Below are 20234 nucleotides of genomic sequence, written 5' to 3'. Positions count from 1 at the left end.
CTCCCATGGGGTGCAGGGCCCAAGCACCTGGGCCATCCTCCACTGCACTCCCGGGCCACAGCAGAGAGCTGGCCTGGAAGAGGGGCAACCGGGACAGAATCCGGCGCCCCGACCGGGACTAGAACCCGGTGTGCTGGCGCCGCAGGCGGAGGATTAGCCTAGTGAGCCGCAGCACCGGCCCACTGCTTCCCTTCTAACAGATGCTAAACAGAAGCTGGCTTTGCATGGGAGGGGGCCCAACAGGAGACGAAGCTGGGTGGGCAGCAGCTGAGGGTGAGCAGGGATGCAGTGACTCAGCACACAGTGTGAGCAGGGATGCAGTGACTCAGCAGAGTGTGAGGGTGATGCAGTGACTCAGCACACTGAGCAGAGATGCAGTGACTCAGCACACAGTGTGAGGGTGATGTAGTGACTCGGCAGAGTGTGAAGAGTGATGCAGTGACTCAGCAGAGTGTGAGCAGGGATGCAGTGACTCAGCAGAGTGTGAGCAGGGATGCAGTGACTCAGCACACAGTGTGAGCAGGGATGCAGTGACTCAGCACAGTGTGAGGGTGATGCAGTGACTCAGCAGAGTGTGAGTAGTGATTCAGTGACTCAGCACACTGAGCAGAGATGCAGTGACTCAGCAGAGTGTGAGGGTGATGTAGTGACTCAGCACACTGTGAGCAGGGATGCAGTAATCAGCACAGTGTGAGCAGTTATTCAGTGAGCAGGGATGCAGTGACTCAGCACACAGTGTGCACAGTGATCCAGTGACTCAGCAGTGTGAGCAGTTATTCAGTGACTCAGCGCACACTGGGTACATTGAAGCAGTGACTCAGCACAGTGTGAGGGTGATGCAGTGACTCAGCACACAGCGAGCAGTGATGCCGTGACTGGGCAGACATAGAGCGGGGAGTGCTGGCTGTGGGGTGTGTAGGGTGCAGGCGTCCTAGAGACAGGCTGTGCGTGCAGAACACCAGTGCTCCCCATCTCCTCGGGGGGCATGTGGGAGGGAGCCCCAGCCTGCAGCTCTGGGCTTCTCTGCAGCTTTGACCAGTGGGGCACCCACATGGGAAAAGGCAGAAGCCAGGAGCAAAGCCAGCCAGTCACAGTTCGGGCCAGGTGGGTGTTCAACACAGCTGCATCAGTTTGGAAACCGTTCAAGGAAATAATTAAATCGCCTGGCGACCTGGCTCACCAGCCCTCCCCGTGCCACACGTCTGTTGCTCACGAGCCTGTGTAATCAGTGGAAACAAAATACGTGCATATGGACAAAAGCGGAAGCCAAGTTCACAAGTCAAAAGCCCTTTTAAATCCTATAAAATAATTGAACACCAGAATGTTTTCTCAAGGTTGTGAAAAACATGAATTCCAAGTCTATTTTACACATCTTTAAAAAAATGTAGTTCCCTGGATTTGTTCTAGCAGCCATCAAACTTGCACACAAACATTTGGAAGGTAATTATCCTAAAATTCTCACGTTCTTGAGAATTTTTCTCTCTGGAGGAAAGGGGCTGGGACTTTCTGAGTGGCGTACAGCGGAGTGGTGGGCGAGGTAGGGTGGTTCAGCGGGGAGGGGTCCCCACAGCACACTGGCCGCTGGAAGCCTCCCCTGGGGCAGGGGTCCCTGGTCCTGCCTCGCCCAGGCTCTGCTCCCCAAGACTCGCAGGCAACAGGACTCCGTTTTCTGGGGAGAGAAGAGGGCGCCATGTCATGTGGTGCTGAGATACCCTGTGTCTCACCGGAAGCAATCCCAGGACAGAAGGCTTCACAAACCCACCCGCAGCTCTGGAAGCACACGCTGTGCCCAGAGCCACCGGCACTGCACCCAGAAGCAGTTCCGACACATGCCCAGGACCCTTGTCTGAAGGGCCATGGGGCTCCAAGGCCCCAGGCCTCGGCCAGGTCAGACCACCACCAGCTGCCCCTGCCCCTCAAACAAGAGCCGCCTCCCCACCTACAGGCATGGCGGGCACTCGCCTTCCCTCTAGGTGTCCAGCGGCTGTGCCACTGAGCCAAGCCCAGAGCCACAGGGGACAGGTCAGCCACAGCCCCTGAGCCAGTGAGGCAGTCTAGCACCATCTCATCCCCCAGTCACACAGGGCGGGCGAAGGCCGAGCAGCCCTCACCTGGCTTGTTTATGCGACACACTTCCTCCCAGGTGTAGTCAGCGAGGTTCACGGGCTGTGTCACCCACGGGTCTGTCACCAGCTTCTCCAAGGTGGTGCGCTGCTGAGGGGCAGGCTGCAGCAGCCCCGACACGAGGTTCATGAGCTCTGGGGACACGGAGCAAAGACTGTGGGTCGGGTGGGGCTGCGCACAGATGCTTCCCCTCACAGAGCCTCTGATGGGGTGGGAGGTGGCCCAGCCCCCCCTCCCCCCAGCCTCAGTGCACAGCCCGTCTGCCCCTGGAGGAGGCTCCAGGGCAGCTGGTGGCCTCTGAAACGAGAGCTGGAGTGTGCAGTCCCAGCCGGCACGGAGCTTCCTAAGCGGGGTCTCTCCTCAGGGCCCCGGCTGTGCAGAGCTGCGATCCCCCGGGGTGAGCAGGGGGGCGTCCCCGCGTTGGTCGCCACGGAAAGTCAGAAGAGCCCCCAGGCTTGAGCTGGACTTGTGTCCACTTCCTTGGACAGTGGAGCCTGGCTGTCCTGTGAGCCTTTGAGGCCCCTGGCACAGCCTTTGGGGATGGAACAGATGCTCTAGAGCCGGAATCCCAGGAACCCAGAAGTCCTGCAACAATGGCAGCTGTGTTCAGCACTGACCCTGAGGGTATAGGTGGGGCCCACGGAGGGATTAGGAGGAGACCGATGAGGACACAGTGAGAAGTGACCACCTGCAGGCCAGGGACAAAGGCCTCCTCGTGACAACCTGCCGGCTCCTTGCTCTGACCTCCAGAGAGCAATGCATCCAGCTGCGGACACCCAGCCCGTGGCAGCCACAGTGAAGGGAGAGGCTTCTAACCTAAGCCCAGAACCCACACAGACTGCGTCGTGTGACGCTCAAGACCTAGCCAGGCCGGGAGGGACAGCTGTGCCCGCTGAGCCTGCACCTCCCTGCTGGTGCACGGCTTCCCTCACACCACCCAGCTGGGGCCCGGTGGCCTCCCCATGAACCTCTGCCCACCCGCCCCTGGGATGCATGTGGCCCACCAAGGCTGACCTCTGTTTCCCACGAGAGGCTGTGAGGATCCAAAGGTCGACGCTAACAATAAAGTCGTCAGGTGTTTTAAAGCCACAACCATTTCTGTGTTCAGATGGAGGCACCGGAAGAGGAGCAAGAAGGGGCAGAGCGGGGGTAACAACTCGGCTCACCCTGGGACACCAGGTACGGGGGGTGTATGGCCGCCTCCATGGTCTCCTCCAGCTCACAGAAGGGGTTCTCCTCGAAGATCAGCGTGTACAGCGTCACCCCCAGAGACCACATCTCCAGCTCGGGCCCTCGGTAGCTGCAGGGGAGGAGCACATTTCTGATTGGATCTGGGACCCTTCCGAGACCCCCCTCCCCCTTGACGTCTCCCAGGGTTTCTGGCTCTGAACACCACGGGAGAGGAAGGGCCTGTCTGCACGCTCTCCACACTTGCTGCGGACACCGAGGGCCTGGCCACCCAGCAAGGCCAAACGCTGCCTGGCGTGGAAAGGACTACAGTGGCCAGGGTGGCCAGGGACTTGGTGTGCGTGGAGCCTCTGCCTCCTGACCCTGACACAGCCCAGCCGAGCTGACCCTGAGGGCAGGCCTGGTCCCCTCTCCCAATGCTGAGGATTCTCAGCTAAGCCCGAAGGCGGCCCAGGGAAGCAGCGGCCAAAGCAGAGGCTGACGCAGGCAGCGGTGCCTAACCCAGCTCTGACCAGGTCTGAGGGACCCGGCAGCCAGCCCACAGGGCGAGCGGAGCAGGAGCAGGCGCTGCTGTGATGGGCAGGGGAGGGCCTCACAGCTGTGCCCCGGCCGTGCAGTCCATCACAGGGACACAGTCTCTGCACTCCAGCAGACTCCTGGCCTGTCTCACAGGAAGACACGCTTGGCGTGTACACGGATGGGATGGCAGACGGACAGCTTCCACTGGGCCCTGCCGTGCACGCCCAGCCCCTCTGCCGAGGGCTCCATCTTTAACACGGACCCTCCCCTGCCGTCACTGTGTCCTTGGTGCTTCATGTCTTGTGCAGCCAGCACAAGATTTTATCGAAACAGATTATCATTCCTGACGTCAAAATGAATAATCCTGTGGCAAGTGTTTGGTCTCGCAGTTAAGCTGGCGTCCCACGTCGGAGTGCCTGGGTTCAAGACTCAGCTCCAGCTCCTGACTCCGGCTTCCCGGGAGGCAGCAGTAACTCAAGTGACTGGGCTCCTGCCACCCACGGGGAGACCTGGCTTGAGTTACAACTCCCGGCTTCAGCCTGGCCCAGCCTCAGCTATTACAGGAATTTTGCAGTGAACCAGCAGATGGGAACTCTGTCTTTCTCTCTCCCTCTCTAACTGTCTCTGTGTCTCTCAGATGACTAAATAAAAATTAAAATAACAAGTGGGACCGGCTTTGTGGCATAGCAGGTAAAGCTGCCGCCTGCAGTGCCGGCATCCCACATGGGCACCGATTCAAGTCGCGGCTGCTCCACTTCCGATCCGGCTCTCTGCTGTGGCCTGGGAAAGCAGTAGAAGATGGCCCAAGTCCTTGTGCCCCTGGACCTGCATGGGAGACCCAGAAGAAGCTCCTGGCTCTGGATCAGCACGGCTCCAGCCGTTGTGGCCATTTGGGGAGTGAAACTGTGGTTGGAAGACCTCTCTTTGCCTCTGCCTCTCTGTAACTCTGCCTTTCAAATAAATAAATAAACCTTAAAAAAAGAAAAAAAAAAGAAAGAACAAGTAAGTAAGCCTTAAAAAAGAAGAATCTTGTTCACTTCTTTGAGGAGGCCCAAATTTTGAGACTCTTCTTTTTATCTTTTATCATTTCCTAATTTTAAGATTTTATTTTTTATTTGAGAGGCAGAGTTACAGAGAGAGGGAGAGAGAGAAAGAGGTCTTCCATCGGCTGGTTCACTCCCCAAATGGTCACAACGGCTAGAGTTGGGCCGGTCTGAAGCCAGCAGCCAGGAGCTTCTTCCAGGTCTCCCACGTGGGTGCAGGGGCCCAAAGATTTGGGCATCTTCTACAGCTTTCCCAGGCCACAGCAGAGAGCTGGATCAGAAGTGGAGCAGCTGGGACTGGAACCACTGTCCATATGGGATGCCGGCACCGCAGGTTGAGGCTTAGCCTACTATGGCACAGCACCAGCATCAATTTTTCTTACATAAAACTCCAAACATACGCAACAGTCAAGGACATAACAGGAGGAAGCCCGTACCCACCGCCCAGCTTCCCTGGACCATCTCACTTGGCCTGCCTGTCCGCCCACTCATCTTCCAGAACAGTATCCCTTGTCATTCAACACCTCTGTCACAAGGTGCCACGGCCCCACGGCACAGGGTTGATACGTACGGATTCCCCATGAGCACTTCGGGCGCGCAGTACTCGATCGTTCCGCAGAACGTGTGAAACAGCTTGCCCCTCTCCAGGTAGGCAGCCGAGCCAAAGTCGATGAGCTTGATGCTGAAGTCCTCGGCGATCACGATGTTCTCGTCCTTGATGTCACGGTGCAGGATGCCCCTGGAGCGCAGGTAACCCACCGCGGACACCAGCTGCACCGGGCCAAGGGGACTTAGCGACACGGCAGCCGAGGCAGACGCACGGAGAGCAGACGCTACCGAGGAGTGGGCCGGGAAGCAGCCCCAGGGCGCATGCTGGCACAGCGGGCTGGGCAGCCGCTGTGAGCCCGGCACCACACGGGAGCGCCAGTGCAGTCCAGCCTCCCTACTGTTTGGGGAGTGGATGGAAGAACTCTCTCTCTCTCTCCCTCTCTCTCTCGGCCTTTCAAATAAAGAAATGACTCAGAGAAGGAAGGAGGGAAGGGAATCCCGGCTACTCAAGAGAGGAGGCCACAGGAGCCGTGAGGCAGTGCGCTGAGCACCTGGCTTCCACACTGTTTGCCACAGGTAGAACCCACTGGATTGTACCGCAGCCTTCAGGAAGACACAGGCAGATGGGCCACGGAGCAGACGTGTCCGCAGGAAGTGCCCCGAGCTCAGGCAGAGCTGCCGCAGGGACCCCTGCTCCAGGACTCAGCTGCCCTGTGCAGAGCAGTGTGGCGTCAGCCTGAGTGCACCCTCGGCGACGGGGACCAAAGAGGAGTGCAGCCGGGGGCCGGCACTGGGACACGGCAGGCTAAGCAGCTGCTTGTGACCGCTTCCCACACCGGAGGGCTGGTTCCAGTCCCAGCTGCTCCGCCTCCTATCCAGTTCCCTGCTGACATCCGGGAAGGCAGGGGAAGGTGGTCCAAGTGCTTGGAGCACTGATGTCCTGATTTCTGCCTGGCCCAGCCCTGGCTGTTGTGGCCACTCAGTAAGCGAACCAATGGATCTCTCTCTCTCTCTCTCTCTCTCTCTCTTTATCTCTCTGTCTCTGTCTCCCGCTCTGTTCCTCTGGCTTTCAAATAAATAAATAAATCTTAAAAAACAAAACTGAGTGCTCCTCGACTTCGCTCTGCCTCCCCAGGTCAGAGGTCAGCAACAGCTGCCTTCCAGTTAGGTTCGACTGAGGAGCCAGTAAGGGCCACACGTGTCTGCCCGCATCGTAACCAGGACTCCCATGTGCCAATCAGCGAGCCAACCACTCCCTGCTTTAGAGACAAGCTTCTGTTTACAAGGGAATTCTGTTGAATCAGAAGTAGTAGCTAACAGCAGGCCAACTAAGCCCCATTAACTCACATTTAGCAAGTATGTATATACAGACATGTACAAACACACACACATGTATACATCCCTCACCATGCACACACTGTGTTCCTATCCGTGCGCATGCACGCTCAGATACATGCGGATCAGTCAGGATTCACACATGAAGTTGAACATGGAAGGCCAGAGAGCTACTCACAGTCCCCAGGGACCAACCACAGATGGGTGGACAGCCTGGCCCAACAGAGCCGGTCACGCCTCTCCCCCCATCTGCACATGACACCTACCGACTTCCTCAAGGACCCCTGGCTGGTGGTGGGCCTCGGGCTGTCTGACTGGGGGGCATCCTGCATCTCTTCTCATAAACCCTAACCATCAGCACACTTCCCTGGTCAGTCCTGGGCACATCCAGCTTCCTCCTCCTCCCCAAGCTTACTTTCTCTACTTCAACCAAAGAATTCTCTTTTTGGGGCCAGTGCTGTGGTGCAGCTGGTTAAAGCCCTGGCTGCAGTGCCAGCATCCCATATGGGCACCGGTTCAAGTGCCAGCTGCTGCACTTCCGATCCAGCTCCCTGCTTATGTAAATGGAAAGCAGTAGAAGATGCCTCAGGCGCTTGGGCCCTTGTACACACACGGGAGACCCAGAAGAAGCTTTGGATCGGCCCAGATCCGGCTGTTGCAGCCATTTGCGGAGTGAACCAGAGATGGAAGGCCTTTCTCTGTCTTTCCCTCTGTATCTCTACCTCTTAAATAAACCAATAATATCTTTTTTAAAAAAGATTCCAAAAATTTTTCTTTTCAAAATATCTGATTCCGTAAAATCCCAAAGCAAGGACAGCACCAGCTCCCAGAGAGAACAGAGCTCCCCAGTCCCTGCAGTGCCCGCGGCCGCTCGGTCCCGCGCTCACCAGCAGGGCCCCCAGACCCCGGCCGCTCCATCGCCCTCACCTGTCGGAAGATGTAGCTTGCCAGGGGCTCGTCCAGGCTGGGGTGGTGGTCGATGAACGCGAAGAGGTCCAGGCCGGAGCCATGCTTCTCCATCACGAGCTGGAAAAACCCCTGGTTTTCAAACACATCCAGCACCTGCAAAGGGAAGGCCAGGTCCAGCCCTGCTGAAACGCGTCCCGGCCGCGGGGGTGGCTGCAAGCTGACAGGCGCGTGGCAGGGCACCCGGGGCGGGATCGTCCACCTTGATGATGTTGGCGTGCTCCACCTGGGACAGGATGGCAATCTCCAGAGTCACTCTTCCGAGTTTGGGGTCCTCGATCCAACAATCCTCCAAGACCTTCTCCTTCTTAATGAACTTCACCACCACCTGCGAGGGGAGCAGAGGGAAGACACAGCCGGGACTCCATCGTCTCGCGTCTCACGGCGCAGACAGGGACCTGGTGCAGCTCCTCGGCGCCCGGGATGCAGAAGGAGGAAGGCGACAAACTCCTGCAGCCCAAGGAGACAGCAGGATGGCAGCTGCCCCCGGGAAACATGGTTCCAGACACCGGACAGCGTGAGGGAGCAACCAGGGATGCAGGGAGCCTTGGGGCAGGTGCTCCCAGGAACACTCCCGGGCCACACCAAGGTATCAGGAAAGCACTGGAGATCCAGACCCAGAACAGCAAGGAGCCGGACAACCAGAAAAGGAGAAGCCACCATTCTTACAAGTGTCTCCAACCTTGATTCTGAGACTAACTGGAGAGTACAGGAGCGATGACAGAGAAAGATAAACATGAGAAAAAGTGTGCTAACAGCAGATGATAGGCAGTTACAGAGCATAACGGAAAAAAGATGCCACTCGACAAGGAAAACTGCAGGTCCCTGGACAATCTCCTGCTTCCCAGGAGGACGCTGCTGCTGAGTGGCCGCAGGGGTGGCCTGGCCACACACACACACACACACACACACACACACACAGGGTGGACTGCCCCCACCACATCCTAGTTAAAAAAAAAAAAAAAAAAGGCTCAAGTTTATTTGAGAGGCAGACAAAGAGAAACCTCCCACCCCCAGATCCACTCCCCAAATGTCCACCATGGCCAAAGTTGAGCCCAGGTTGAAGCCAGGAGCTGGAAACTTAAAGCCAGGACTCCCAGATGGCTGGTAGGAACTCAGTTCCTGGAGGAACTGGGGCCAGGAGGTTGAGCCAGGAGCCAAACCCAGGCCCTATGATGCGGGATGGAGGTGTATTAGCTGCTAGGCTAAACACCCACTCCTCAACCTGGTAACATGTTTGAAGTACAAAGATAGAAAAATAGGGGCCGGCGCTATGGCTCACTTGGTTAATCCTCCGCCTGCGGCACTGGCATCCCATATGGGCGCCGGTTCCAGTCCCAGCTGCTCCTCTTCCAGTCCAGCTCTCTCCTGTGGCCCGGAAACGCAGTGGAGGATGGCCCAAGTGCTTGGGCCCCTGCACCCGCGTGGGAGACCAGGAGGAAGCACCTGGCTCCTGATCCGCGTAGTTCTGGCCATAGCAGCCATTTGGGGGGTGAACCAACAGAAGGAAGACCTTTTTGTCTCTCTCTCTCACTATCTAACTCTATCTGTCAAATAAATAAATAAATAAATAAAAACCAGAAAAACAATCCAGAAGGGGAAAAAAAAAAAAGGTCACATTTTGGCTTCAAGATAATGCTAGAATGTGGCTGGCGCTGTGGCGTAGCAGGTAAAGCCGCCTGCAGCGCCGGCACCCCATATGGGCGCCTGTTTGAGCCCCAGCTGCTCCACTTCCAATCCAGCTCTCTGCTATGGCCTGGGAAAGCAGTAGAAGATGGCGCAAGTCCTTGGGCCCCGGCACCCATGTGGGAGACCCGGAAGAAGCTCCTGGCTCCTGGCTTCAGGTCGGCCCAGCTCTGGCCATTGTACTCATTTGAGGTGTGGACCAGCAGATGGAAGATCTCTGTCTCTCTCTCTCTCTCTCTCTCTGTCTCTCCACCTCTCTCTCTAACTCTGCCTTTCAAATAAATAAACCTTTAAAATAAATAAATAAATGGAAAGACATCCTGTGTTCATGGATCAGAGGAGACACTGTTAAGATAGTGATACTCCCCAGGATGAGCCACCCATCCAAGTGTGGAAACAGATCCCAGAATTCTTATGGAAATGTAAAATAGTTTAAAAAAAAAAAACAGCTTGAAAAAGTCAAAACAGTCTTGAAAAAGAAAAACAGAGGCAGAGAGAGGCAGAGGACTAACATTTTTTGGCTTTATGAGTCACTGCAAAGCTGCAATAACCGCATCAGTCTGGTGCTGGCTGACAGGAACACAGACCAGTAGGACAGAGGGGCGGGCCCAGGAAACCCACACACCTGTGGGCAGCGAACTTAGCCAAGGCTGCCAGAGACCACCTGTGGGGAAAGTCTCCTTTGTAAATATGTATTTATGTCTTTGAAAGGCAGAGTTACAGAGAAGAGAGGGTGATACAGAGAGATCTTCCATCTGTTGGTTCACTCCCTAAATGGCTATGACAGCCAGCGCTAGGCCAAGCCGAAGCCAGGAGCTTCTTCCAGGTCTCCCACATGGGTGCAGGGGCCCAAGCACTTGGGCCATCTTCCACTGCTTTCCCAGGCGCATTAGCAGGGAGCTGTATCGGAAGCGGTGCAGCCAGGACTCAAACTGGCGCCCATATGGGAGGCAGGCAGCAGCTTTACACGCTATGCCACGACATTGGCCCCGAGAGTCCTCTTTTCAATAAACAGTGCTAAGGCAACCGGGCCCCAACCTCACACCAAACAAAAACTAAAGTCAACATAGATCTTGTCTGGTGGGAACTTCTCCCCCTGGGCGTGCTGGTGGCCGGGAGGTGCCAGCACACCACGTGGGCGGCTGCAGAGTGGCACAGGCCCTGTGCTCAGGAGGGGATGGGAGAGGCAGAGGGGGGTCTCAACACGCAGCTCCCGAGAGAGAGCTGGGAGTCTGACTGTACAGGCTTGTCTCCAGGGAAGCGCCCACAAGCCAGGCCCGGGCCCCTCCTTGTCCTGAGCCCGGGTTCTCAGGGCAGGGCGGGGCTGCATGCAGGGTACCTCCTTGTTCTGCTCCCTGTCCACTGCGGTCCACACGAAGCCGAAGGCGCCACTGCCCAGTGGGCTCAGGGTGCTGTACTTGTGGGCATACGCTCCCTCGCAGGCCGCCAGCCCCTCCAGCTCCATGGGCTTGGGGGGGTCCTCAAACCACGGCTTGGCCCGGAGCACCTGCAGATGCACAAGGTCTGAGGAACCATGGGGAAGCTCCCACCCGCTGCAGCCACGAGGCCTCCTTACCCCGGCAGGCGTGCAGCATGCAGACGCCATGCTGCCACGTCCACTCCTCTCATGCCCACGGGGACCCTACCGGAGAACCCCTTCCCCTGGGCACTCTGGGTGACTCCACACATGGACCTGGATGGGCACGTGTGTGGACCCGTGTTTCCACTCCAGCGTATGTGACTAAAGTCTTCTGTGTGGCCTTACACTCACTGGGAACCTCAGAAGACGGTGCCGAAAAGCCACAGGTGGTCTCCACTCCCACCCCAAGACACAGCCGGGGAACTCGCCACACAGTGCCAGGCAGACGCGAGGCATGCACCGACAGCGACACTAACCTCCCCCCGGCTGGGCCCGGGGAGCTCCGGCATGGAGTGCGTGGAGCTGGGCAAGCTGGCCAGCAGCAGGCGTGTCCTGGTGGCAGAGTCCTGGTGGCTGTGCAAGAGGTTCTTCACCAGCCAGCAGCAGAACAGGGTGGCAGAGCCTTGGAGCTCCACCCGCTTCACTTCAAACTGGATGCCTGAAGGGCCGGAGAGAAGACACGGCCGCTGGTTCTCTCCGACAACAATGTCACAGCTCAAAAGCCTGCACCCCACAACAGAAAGACAAGGCAGCCACGGGCGGAGACCACGCAGCACCCACGCTGGGAAAGGCGAGAACCACAGGCGGAGACCAGGCAGCACCCAAGCCGAGAGGTGAGAACCACGGGCAGAGCCGGTGGGGAAGCTCCGTCCCAGCACAGGGCAGCCCTCAGCAGAGCCCTGCAAACCATTCTAGCTCAGAGAGGCCCAGAAAGCCTGCCCTGGACACAGCCTACCTGCAGCAGGGCCTCTGCTTCCGGACAGGAGACAGGGGCGCGAGTGGCTTCAGCTGGAGCCCAGACAGCTGCCTGCCAGTCACGTGCAGCCACAGAAGCACCCACGTGGGAAGACACAGCGGCACAGCCTCCTGTGCGTGCACCCAAGCAAGGGTGCTCACTGCCTACTGCTTCTTCCACAAGTGAGAGGTGCCGTACATAATTTTAAGTTTTTATACCATGCAGAAACAACTGACGGGGCTGGCTCTGTGGCACAGCCGGTGACACCAGCATCCCACACCGGAGTGCCAGTTCAAGCCTCGGCCACTCCACTTCAGAGCCACCTCCATTCTAATGTCAGGAAAGCAGTGGATGATGGCCCAAGTACCTGGGCCCCTGCTACCCCTATGGGAGGCCTGGTGGAGTTCCTGGCTCCTGACCCGGCTCTGGCTGTGGCGGCCACTTGGTGAGTAGACCAGTGGATGAAAGATGTCTCTCTCTTTCTCTGTCTCCCTCTGTATTAGTTTGCCTTTAAAACAGACAAATCCACCTTAAAGGAAGGAGGGATGAGTGAATGAATCGGCTAATAGATCGTGGTCCAACATGTACCAGGAAAATAAATCACAAGTAAAACAAACAGAATCATCCAGACCCGAAGAGCCTGGCAGGAGGGGAGGTGGCAGCCTGGTCAGAGCTCCCAGGCACAGCCCTGCCGCGCCCACACCCTCCCGGCCCCTCGGTGCGGCCCCAGCACCGTGCTCCGCCACCCTGCCCCGGCTGGGCCCAGTGGACTCCCCTGAGGCGGGCGCTGGCACCAGGGAGGTGTGGGAACCCTGGGCTCCACCCCCTCCAAGCACACACATTTGTAATCGTGGGGTCCAACAGGCAGGCGATGGCAGCACCTGGCAGCACTTCTGGTTATCCTTTAGCCCTTTGTTCCTGCCCCACTGTTTAGGGGTGAAAGGACCAGGAAGTCCTTGCCCCGCCCTGGCAGCACTGGCTTTGGGGATGGGACGCCCCCCACGCCAGGCCTGGACATACTCAGCCGCAAACCGTCCCGGTGGTAGCAGCTCCCTGAATAGGTGCCCTCCTGGATCTGCCGCCCCAGGCTGGCGGCGCCCGGCGTCACAGGTGTGGAGGTGACCTGGGCACTTGGCCTCGACTCCTCTGCTGCTGGCTGCGCCTCCTCAGAGCTGGCATCTGACGTGGGAAGGAGGCAGCTGGGGCCTTCGCTGTCGCTCACTTCGAAGTGCTCAGAGGACACCAGAGAGACCTCCGAGGGCTCTGTCCGGCGGCTCTCCTGGAACCGCCGGCCCTCGCCAAGCCTAAAGCACGTGCCAGCCAGCAGCAACAGCTCCCTGGCGTCCACATCGGACCCCTGCCTGGAGAGGCCGCCCACGTCCGAGTCGGAGCCCCCTGCAGAGGGGCAGGGGGTCTCCGTGGGCTCGGACACAGCACAGGAACAATGTGATGAAGTTCGGTCCATCTGGTCACTGAAGAAGGCTTCCTTGAGGTTCCAGGAGTAGGAATGCACGCCGGGCTCCGGGGCCTCCACAGGCTCCAGGACACCCGGCAGGTCCGTGGCTAGGGCGTAGCGGGCCGAGGAGCTGTCCGCACGGCCGTGCATGTCCCTGCCTCTCAGACTGCAGCGGGACACGGGCAGGGGGACGGCCAGGCGCTCCCTGGGCATGAGCTCGATGTAGGAGACGTCTGGGGCTCCTGCAAAGCTGGGTGGGCACAGCTGCTCCTTAATTAGGCAGGCCTGCAGCTCCTCCCGGTCGTCTTTCACCCCCTGCCACGGCTCATCCTGTGTGGGCGTCCCAAGAGACACACTCGTCATTCCTGGGGGCCTGGGGGCCGAGTCCTGGCTGGGCTTATGCAGGGCCCACTCGCTCATGAACCGAGGCTGGTGTGCGGGGAGAGCGCCCTCTGCTGGCTGCCCCACAGCACGGGGCTCAGGCCTGGTGACATCCACCAAGGAGTTAGGACTGCCAGGACTACCAGGACCCCCGAGACCCCCGGGGTCCCGTGGGACTTCCCGAGGCGGGCCACACATGACGTCGCTGCTCCACCGCTGGGCTGCAAGCGCAGTTTCAGAGTCTTCACAGGCTGCGGCCGGCTTTGCGTCTGCTGGCTCTGAGCTGCTCTCTGGCAGAAGGGCCTCTGCGGGGCTCTCTGGTGCTGCAGGCTCCTCCCTCCCCACGGCAGGGGACGGATCACCAGGGCCTGGTGGGCTTCCTTCTTGGATATTTGGCTGGTCCTTGGGCAGCAGCTGTTCACCAGGGCCTGGTGGGCTTTCCCCTGGGATGCTTTGCTGGTTCTCGGGCAATGGCTGTTTACCAGCGTCCGGTGGGCTTTCTTGGGTGCTTTGCTCGTCTGTGGACAATGACCGCGCGGCAGGGGCCGGCAGCCTATCTGTTGGCATGCTGTCCTCTCTGGGCACAGCAGCATGGATGACATGGTCACAGAGAGGCAAGAGAAATGATTACGTCAGGATGCATTCTCCTACTAGAGAGAAGCTCAAAGCATTTAATACAACAAACCGAACACAAGGAGGAGTAAATTCTGTAACCAAGGAACACAAAAGCAGCCGTTCTCATGCCCCAGACACATCCACAGTCAGCAGGGATTGACAGGGCAGGGTTCGCCTGGCTGTTGACGCCGGGTGAAGATGTCGGGACCCCACACGGCAGAGCGGAACTCGGTTCCTGCTCGGGCTCGACAGCAGCTTCCTGCTGGTACAGACCCTGGGAGGCCGCGGGGACGGCCCCAGCGGTTGGGTTCCGGCCACGCACACGGGAGACCTGGGCGGAGTCCTCAGCTCCCAGCTTCAGCTTGGCCCAGCCTCAGCTCTCGAAGCATGTGGGGAGCAGAGCAGCAGAGGGGAGGCCCCTCCCCCACCTCCCCCACCCCTTCACTCCTTCTTCTGTCTCTCCTTCTCAAAGAGCTTTTAAAAAATAAAAGATTTATTTATTTACTTCAAAGTCAGAGTTACACAGAGAGAGAAGGAGAAGTAGAGAGAGAGAGAGAGAGAGAGAAAGGTCTTCCGTCCACTGGCTCACTCCCCAATTGGCCGCAACGGCTGGAGCTGTGCCGAACCAAAGCCGGGAGCCAGGAGCTTCCTCTGGGTCTCCCACACGGGTGCAGAGGCTCAAGGACTTGGGCCATCTTCTGCTGCTTTCCCAGGCCACAGCAGAGAGCTGGATCGGAAGCGGAACAGCTGGGACTCGAACTGGCGCCCATATGGGATGCCAGCACTGTAGGCAGCGGCTTTACCTGTTAATGCCACAGCGCCAGCCCCCAAACAGCTTTCTTTTTTTAAAAGATTTATTTTATTTATCTGAAAGACAGAGTTACAGAGAGAGAGGTCTTCCATCCGCTGGTTCACTCCCCAGATGGCCCCAACAGCCAGAGCTGCGCTGATCCGAAGCCAGGAGCCAAGAGCTTCTTCCGGGTCTCCCATGAGGGTGCAGGGGCCTAAGGACTTGGGCTACCTTCTACTGCTTTCCCAGGCCATAGCAGAGAGCTGGACTGGAAGTGGAGCAGCCAGGACTAGAACCAACACCCATATGGGATGCCGGCACTTCAGGCCAGTGCTTTAATCCACTGTGCCACAGTGCTGGCCTCCGCCCTCCCCTCTCTCCCACCTCAAACAGCTCTTAAAACAAAATGCTACTGGGGCCACCATTGTGGTGTAGCAGGTAAAGCCATCGCCTTTGATGCCGACATCCCATACGGGCCCTGGTTCAAGTCCCAGCTGCTCCAGATCCAGCTCCCTGCCAATGCGCCTGGGGAAGTAGGTGAAGAGGGCCCCAAGTGTTTGGACCCCTGCATCCATATGGAAGAACCAGAAGAAGCTCCTGGCTTCGGTCTGACCCAACCCTGGCCACTGTGGCCATCTGGGGAATGAATCAGTGGGTGGGTCTCTCTCTCTCTCTTTCTCTCTCTCTCTCTCTCTTTCTCTCTCTCTACCTCCTCTCTCCCCTCTCTCTCTCTCTCAGTCTCCCTCTCCTTCTCTCTCAGTTGTTCATTCTTTCAAATAAATTTCTTTAAAAAAACAAGAATAGTGTAAAATAAAAAGGAAAGATCTTCACAGGACAACATGCACAGTGTAATCTCAGCTGAGTTAAAGTGACACAGGAGCAGACCCGTTCGCAGGTGCACACACACACACTCACACACACACTCACGCTCACACATTTAATGTGCAAGAAAACCCGGCGGCCCCTGGAGGAAAGCCCGGATTGCAGGGACTGGGAAGTGGGCGACGGGCTTCTGCTCTTTGCCATAACCATGTAGAATGTACTTTTAAATAATTTCCATTTGGTTGGAAAGCACACAGTATGGGTAATCTCAGATAAAACGAATACAGGCAGACGAAGGGAATGCACAGGCCCCTCCGACCTACACCTCGACCTCAGGGCAGGGATGGACAGAGCGGGATGGTGCTCCAGCAGCGCTTCTGGGGAGAGCAGAGAAAGAACCGCAGGTTGTGATGTACCTGAGGTTTGGGCACTTTGCTGCCTGCTGTTCATAAAAAACATCTTTAAAGGAAGACTGGTTCAAAGCGCCCAGGATGCACAGCAGGGCCGGGACCCCAAGCCACTGAGTATCTTATTTCCACTTTTCTGACTTGGCTGCACTGTCCAACATGTGGCACAAATGTAGCACACAAACGCTTCTCGGAGTGATAAAGCAGGCCTGGATCAGCTCTCTGAAATCCACCTTAACTCTCCTGAACTCTCCACAGCCACTGCCACACCTGAAACAGGGTGAGAAGATCCCAGTCCTCCTGGAAGGCTGCGGGGACATGGCCAGGTGACCAGGGGAGGCTCGCCACTGTCACTGCGCAGACTCAGCAGGTGCAGGCTGCACACTCAGTATGTCACTGTCCCTGTCCCCTCCATACACCCTCAGGGGGCGCACACAGCACTGTCACTCTCACTGTCCCCTCCATACACCCTCAGGGGGTGCACACAGCACTGTCACTCTCACTGTCCCCTCCATACACCCTCAGGGGGCGCACACAGTACTCTCACTGTCCCCTCCATACACCCTCAGGGGGCACACACAGTACTCTCACTGTCCCCTCCATACACCCTCAGGGGGCGCACACAGCACTGTCACTGTCCCTGTCCCCTCCACACACCCTCAGGGGGCACACACAGTACTCTCACTGTCACTGTCCCCTCCACACACCCTCAGGGGGCACACACAGTACTCTCACTGTCCCCTCCATACACCCTCAGGGGCACACACAGTACTGTCCCTGTTCCCTCCATACACCCTCAGGGGGCACACACAGTACTCTCACTGTCACTGTCCCCTCCATACACCCTCAGGGGGCGCACACAGCACTGTCACTGTCCCTGTCCCCTCCATACACCCTCAGGGGCACACACAGTACTGTCACTCTCACTGTCCCCTCCATACACACTCAGGGGGCACAACAGTACTGTCACTCTCACTGTCCCCTCCATACACCCTCAGGGGCACACACAGTACTGTCACTGTCACTGTCCCCTCCATACACCCTCAGGGGGCACACACAGTACTGTCCCTGTCCCCTCCATACACCCTCAGGGGCACACACAGTACTGTCACTGTCCCTGTCCCCTCCACACACCCTCAGGGGGCACACAGAAGTACTGTCACTGTCACTGTCTCCTCCATACACCCTCAGGGGCACACACAGTACTGTCACTGTCACTGTCCCCTCCACACACCCTCAGGGGGCACACACAGTACTGTCCCTGTCCCCTCCATACACCCTCAGGGGCACACACAGTACTGTCACTGTCACTCTCCCCTCCACACACCCTCAGGGGCACACACAGTACTGTCACTGTCACTGTCCCCTCCATACACCCTCAGGGGCACACACAGTACTGTCACTGTCACTCTCCCCTCCACACACCCTCAGGGGCACACACAGTACTGTCACTGTCCCCTCCATACACCCTCAGGGGCACACACAGTACTGTCACTGTCACTCTCCCCTCCACACACCCTCAGGGGCACACACAGTACTCTCACTGTCCCTGTCCCCTCCACACACCCTCAGGGGGCACACACAGTACTGTCCCTGTCCCCTCCATACACCCTCAGGGGGCACACACAGTACTGTCCCTGTCCCCTCCATACACCCTCAGGGGGCACACACAGTACTCTCACTGTCACTGTCCCCTCCATACACCCTCAGGGGGCGCACACAGCACTGTCACTGTCCCTGTCCCCTCCATACACCCTCAGGGGCACACACAGTACTGTCACTCTCACTGTCCCCTCCATACACACTCAGGGGGCACAACAGTACTGTCACTCTCACTGTCCCCTCCATACACCCTCAGGGGCACACACAGTACTGTCCCTGTCACTGTCCCCTCCACACACCCTCAGGGGCACACACAGTACTGTCCCTGTCACTGTCCCCTCCACACACCCTCAGGGGCACACACAGTACTCTCACTGTCACTGTCCCCTCCACACACCCTCAGGGGCACACACAGTACTTCTCTGTCCCCTCCATACACCCTCAGGGGCACACACAGTACTGTCACTGTCACTGTCCCCTCCATACACCCTCAGGGGCACATACAGTACTTCTCTGTCCCCTCAGCACTCACGCCAGGTGCCCTCCCACCTGCCTCCACTTATGAGGCTGCAGCCTTCCAGGCAGGGACTTACCCAGGAGGTGGCTGAGGTGGCAGCGAGGGCAGGAGCTTGCCTCCAACGTCCAGCGGGGCCTGAGTCTCAGGAGAGCCATCCTGGCTGTCTCCCAGACTCAGGGTCTCATCTGGGGGCAGAACGTGGCTGCCAGCTGTTGCGACATAAACTCTCGGATCTAGCAACAACATCAAGAAAGTGTTCTCTATGCAGGGGTCCGTGCTTCTGAGAGGCACCTCCCAGAGCGATGCCGGGAAATCTCCACTGGCCATGGCCCTCTGGGCTCATGGGGTCCAGGAGAGACCCAGCAGTGCCCAGCCACGTCCTCAAGGCACCGGCTTCTGACGGGCCTTCATTTTCTGCAAGCTGCTGTCACTCTCTCACTGTCGTCTTGTCTCGTTCCCTGTCTCTTCTCATGGGAGAGAGCAGAGACCATGGCTGACACACCTACCTCAGCAGGCTCCAGCAAGGCCCAGGGATTCCGGGCAGGCAGAAGTTGGCCACACAGGCCAGGAGCCCCTCCAGGGCAGGGCTGGGGTGCACCTCCCCCCAGCGGACCCTCCCCAGAGCTCAGGCACTGGCTTTGCTCTTCCAGTGCCCTCAGCCAGGGTGGGTCCAACAGCATGGGAAGCTGGGCGCTTCACAGTTAAGGCTGACCACCAACAGGGGCTTGGGAGGACTTTCAGAAAGGACCTAAAATGTCACAGCCAACTTGAGGGTCTGTTCACGGTCGCAACAAACCAGATGCTTCGTCAGTGTGGTCTGAAGCCGGGGGAAGCCACACACAAGACTGTCAACCACTGACTGTTTCCAGCTACAGCAGCCAGTGACGCTGCCTCGGAACCTTCTGTTCCTCTTCTCACTGCTGTGACACACATGCCACGTCCCCCAGGACAGGTCAGTGGGGACAGACAGGAGCACCAGACAGGAGGCAGCCGCCTGCAGGCTCTGTTCTCTCCCCGGCCTGAGCCTCTGCAGGGGTCGTCCATGGCTTTGGCTCCTTCCGGCCCCATGGAGGACACAGTTGTGGAGCTGGGTGGCCACGGGTGAACCTGGAGAAAGAGGCCATGTCTCACCCTGAGCTCCATTGGCTGGGTCCCAGGCTGGCCAGGGGTCCAAGGGCGCCTCCCCAGGTCCACGGTCGCTGCTCATGTCCAGGCACTTGGCCAGGTCTGGCAGCTGCACAGAGCTGTCATCGGCAAGGTCCATGTACTGGTAGAAGCCAGGGATCAGGAAAGTGATGTTCTGGAACACAAAGCAGCCCCACTTCAGGCTCCGGGAAGGTCCACACTGACTCCCACCCCACCCTCCCGGGGAGAGCAGGCATGCCGCGAGCCAGGCTCTCCACGGCTCATCCCTCTGTGACTGGCCTGAGGCCCCTCTGGCACTCAACACACAATCCATGATTTTTTAACATACTCTGAGGTGACTTACACCAACATGGACGCATCTTCCAGTATGTGGCCGCTGACCCACATCTAGCCTGGGAGCCTGCAAATGTCACCTGACACAGCTCACTGTGTGGCCCACGGTGGACAGGAATGGTGCCTGCACCCATCAGGGGCCCCAGCGCCTCCCAGCCCAGGAGCTGCCCAAAGGACGCTGTCTGAGCCAGTGTGGACCTAGGCCTGCGCAGCCCCCTGTGGCCACGGGAACTGGGTGAGGGTGGGAGGGAGCACACTTAGGAGTCCCTGAAAAGATGCAGAGCCAGTTCAGCGGATGAGCCCATGAGCAGAGGGCCCTGGAGGGTGCCACCCAAGTCATACCTCTAGAGGACCGATACGTGACCAAAACACAATTCTGG

The 20234-nt window shown here is 58.2% G+C and overlaps 1 protein-coding gene across 15 annotated transcripts in view; it reads right to left on the bottom strand.

Moving 5' to 3' along the window:
- Window positions 1-1271: 1271 nt before the first annotated feature.
- Window positions 1272-20234, bottom strand: part of PASK (PAS domain containing serine/threonine kinase) — a 36355-nt gene continuing 17392 nt past the window's right edge. For 12 of the 15 annotated variants that reach the window (XM_070069909.1, XM_070069916.1, XM_070069905.1 and 9 more), the window contains exons 8-19: window positions 19507-19675; window positions 18452-18608; window positions 12806-14199; window positions 11307-11488; window positions 10750-10917; window positions 7927-8052; window positions 7686-7820; window positions 5446-5645; window positions 3291-3424; window positions 3139-3180; window positions 2112-2258; window positions 1272-1669 (exon numbers count right to left, since the gene is read on the bottom strand). In XM_070069909.1, coding sequence (XP_069926010.1) covers window positions 1548-1669; window positions 2112-2258; window positions 3139-3180; window positions 3291-3424; window positions 5446-5645; window positions 7686-7820; window positions 7927-8052; window positions 10750-10917; window positions 11307-11488; window positions 12806-14199; window positions 18452-18608; window positions 19507-19675 — 2976 coding nt within the window. In that variant the 3' untranslated portion in view covers window positions 1272-1547. Of the gene's footprint in view, window positions 1670-2111; window positions 2259-3138; window positions 3181-3290; window positions 3425-5445; window positions 5646-7685; window positions 7821-7926; window positions 8175-10749; window positions 10918-11306; window positions 11489-12805; window positions 14200-18451; window positions 18609-19506; window positions 19676-20234 lie in introns of those variants that run through there. The other 3 variants (XM_070069910.1, XM_070069917.1, XR_007912750.2) reach the window with 2 other exon arrangements.

This window comes from Oryctolagus cuniculus, chromosome 3, assembly GCF_964237555.1.
Source record: "Oryctolagus cuniculus chromosome 3, mOryCun1.1, whole genome shotgun sequence".
NCBI classification, from domain to species: domain Eukaryota; kingdom Metazoa; phylum Chordata; class Mammalia; order Lagomorpha; family Leporidae; genus Oryctolagus; species Oryctolagus cuniculus.
The sequence above is the reverse complement of the archived record's forward strand: the minus strand, read 5'-3'. Positions and strand labels throughout refer to the sequence as shown.